At 54.7% G+C, this 1,371-nt stretch overlaps 1 protein-coding gene across 1 annotated transcript in view; it reads left to right on the top strand.

Annotated features, from left to right (window-relative positions):
* Window positions 1–882: 882 nt before the first annotated feature.
* Window positions 883–1,371, top strand: part of ywhae1 (tyrosine 3-monooxygenase/tryptophan 5-monooxygenase activation protein, epsilon polypeptide 1) — a 44,546-nt gene continuing 44,057 nt past the window's right edge. The window contains exon 1 of the mRNA XM_060848277.1: window positions 883–1,370. Coding sequence (XP_060704260.1) covers window positions 1,308–1,370 — 63 coding nt within the window. The 5' untranslated portion in view covers window positions 883–1,307. The remainder of the gene's footprint in view (window position 1,371) is intronic.

Consider the following 1,371-nt stretch of genomic DNA (forward strand, 5'->3'; position numbering starts at 1 on the left):
TGCTGAACATTTATAGGAGAAAGCGAGGACTGCAGATGCTGGAGATCAGAGCTGAAAATGTGTTGCTGGAAAAGCGCAGCAGGTCAGGCAGCATCCAAGGAGCAGGAGATTCGACGTTTCGGGCATGAGCCCTTCTTCAGGAATCGAGATGCCCGAAACGTCGATTCCTGAAGAGGGGTTCTTGCCCGAAACGTCGATTTTCTTGCTCCTTGGATGCTGCCTGACCTGCAGCAACACATTTTCAGCTCTGAACATTTATAGGACCTAGGAATTCCAGTGGAGATGTCCTGACACTTGGAAGTGACTGACACACTTTTGTTTTCGAATGCCCTTTGTGAAATGGTTCTTTTTATTTTCCCTTAAAGCGGAAGTCATGGATCATCATAGATTAATGGAACATATTTTTCCTTTGAGTGGAATCCATGGAGCAATATGCTTTTTTGAAAATATAAAGAAGTAATTTTTTGCATGTGTCTAAAAATGGTGCATTCCTAACACCTTGCAATGTTTTACATCTACGTATACATGCTGCTTTCCTTACGCCCACGATATTCTTTCTGTGGTACTGCTTGGCGTTCTTCGCCCAACTCTTTGTGCCTGCGCTCCGCTTGTGCCGCCTCACCGGTGCGGAGCGCTCGCCCGAAGGCGCGGTGCCCGGCACTACGGCCTTTGTTGCCTTTTTTTTCCCCCTAACCGCCGCCGTACGATCCCACCCGGGGAGGGGCGCGTATCCTTCCGCACGCACATGCGCGGAACGCCACGCCAGACTTTGGAGTGAGGGGGGGGGCGTGAGGGAAGGAAAGTAGTTCGGTAGTCGCTTCACCGCATGGCGGCGCGCAATGTGTTAGTGTGTGTGAGGGAGGGAGGAGGCGCTGGGACGGCGGAGCCCGGAACTATACCCTGTCCGTCCGCCCGCCATTTTGGCAGCTGCTCGGCGGCGGGTGCGAGTGGGCGAACGAGCTTCGTGTGTCAGCGGCTCGGCTGCTTCCTGAAGACGGCGGTCGCTCCCTCCGCGTCTGCTACTCGACTTCGCCTCGCCCTCTCTGCCCCTCCCCACCTCCCCCCTTCACCCTCGAACCTCCGTCTTCGGGCTTTCCTTGTTAAGCCTGGGAAGGGGGAAAAAAAACCGATCAGCTCGTTATTATTTTTTCCCTCTCTCTCTCTCCCCCATTCCTCCTACCCAGACGGAAAGAAAGAAGCCCCCCCCCACCCTCCGAGTAGAAGCCGCAGGCGATATTTATTTGTTTTTTTAAAAAAGTAATCCTCGTCGCCGTGCACCGACCGCTTCAGCTCCGCCGCCGGGGAACATGGAGGACCGCGAGGACCTCGTCTACCAAGCCAAGCTGGCCGAGCAGGCGGAGCGCTACGACG

The sequence above is a fragment of the Hemiscyllium ocellatum genome, chromosome 31 (genome assembly GCF_020745735.1).
Source record: "Hemiscyllium ocellatum isolate sHemOce1 chromosome 31, sHemOce1.pat.X.cur, whole genome shotgun sequence".
Classification (NCBI taxonomy): Eukaryota; Metazoa; Chordata; class Chondrichthyes; order Orectolobiformes; family Hemiscylliidae; genus Hemiscyllium; species Hemiscyllium ocellatum.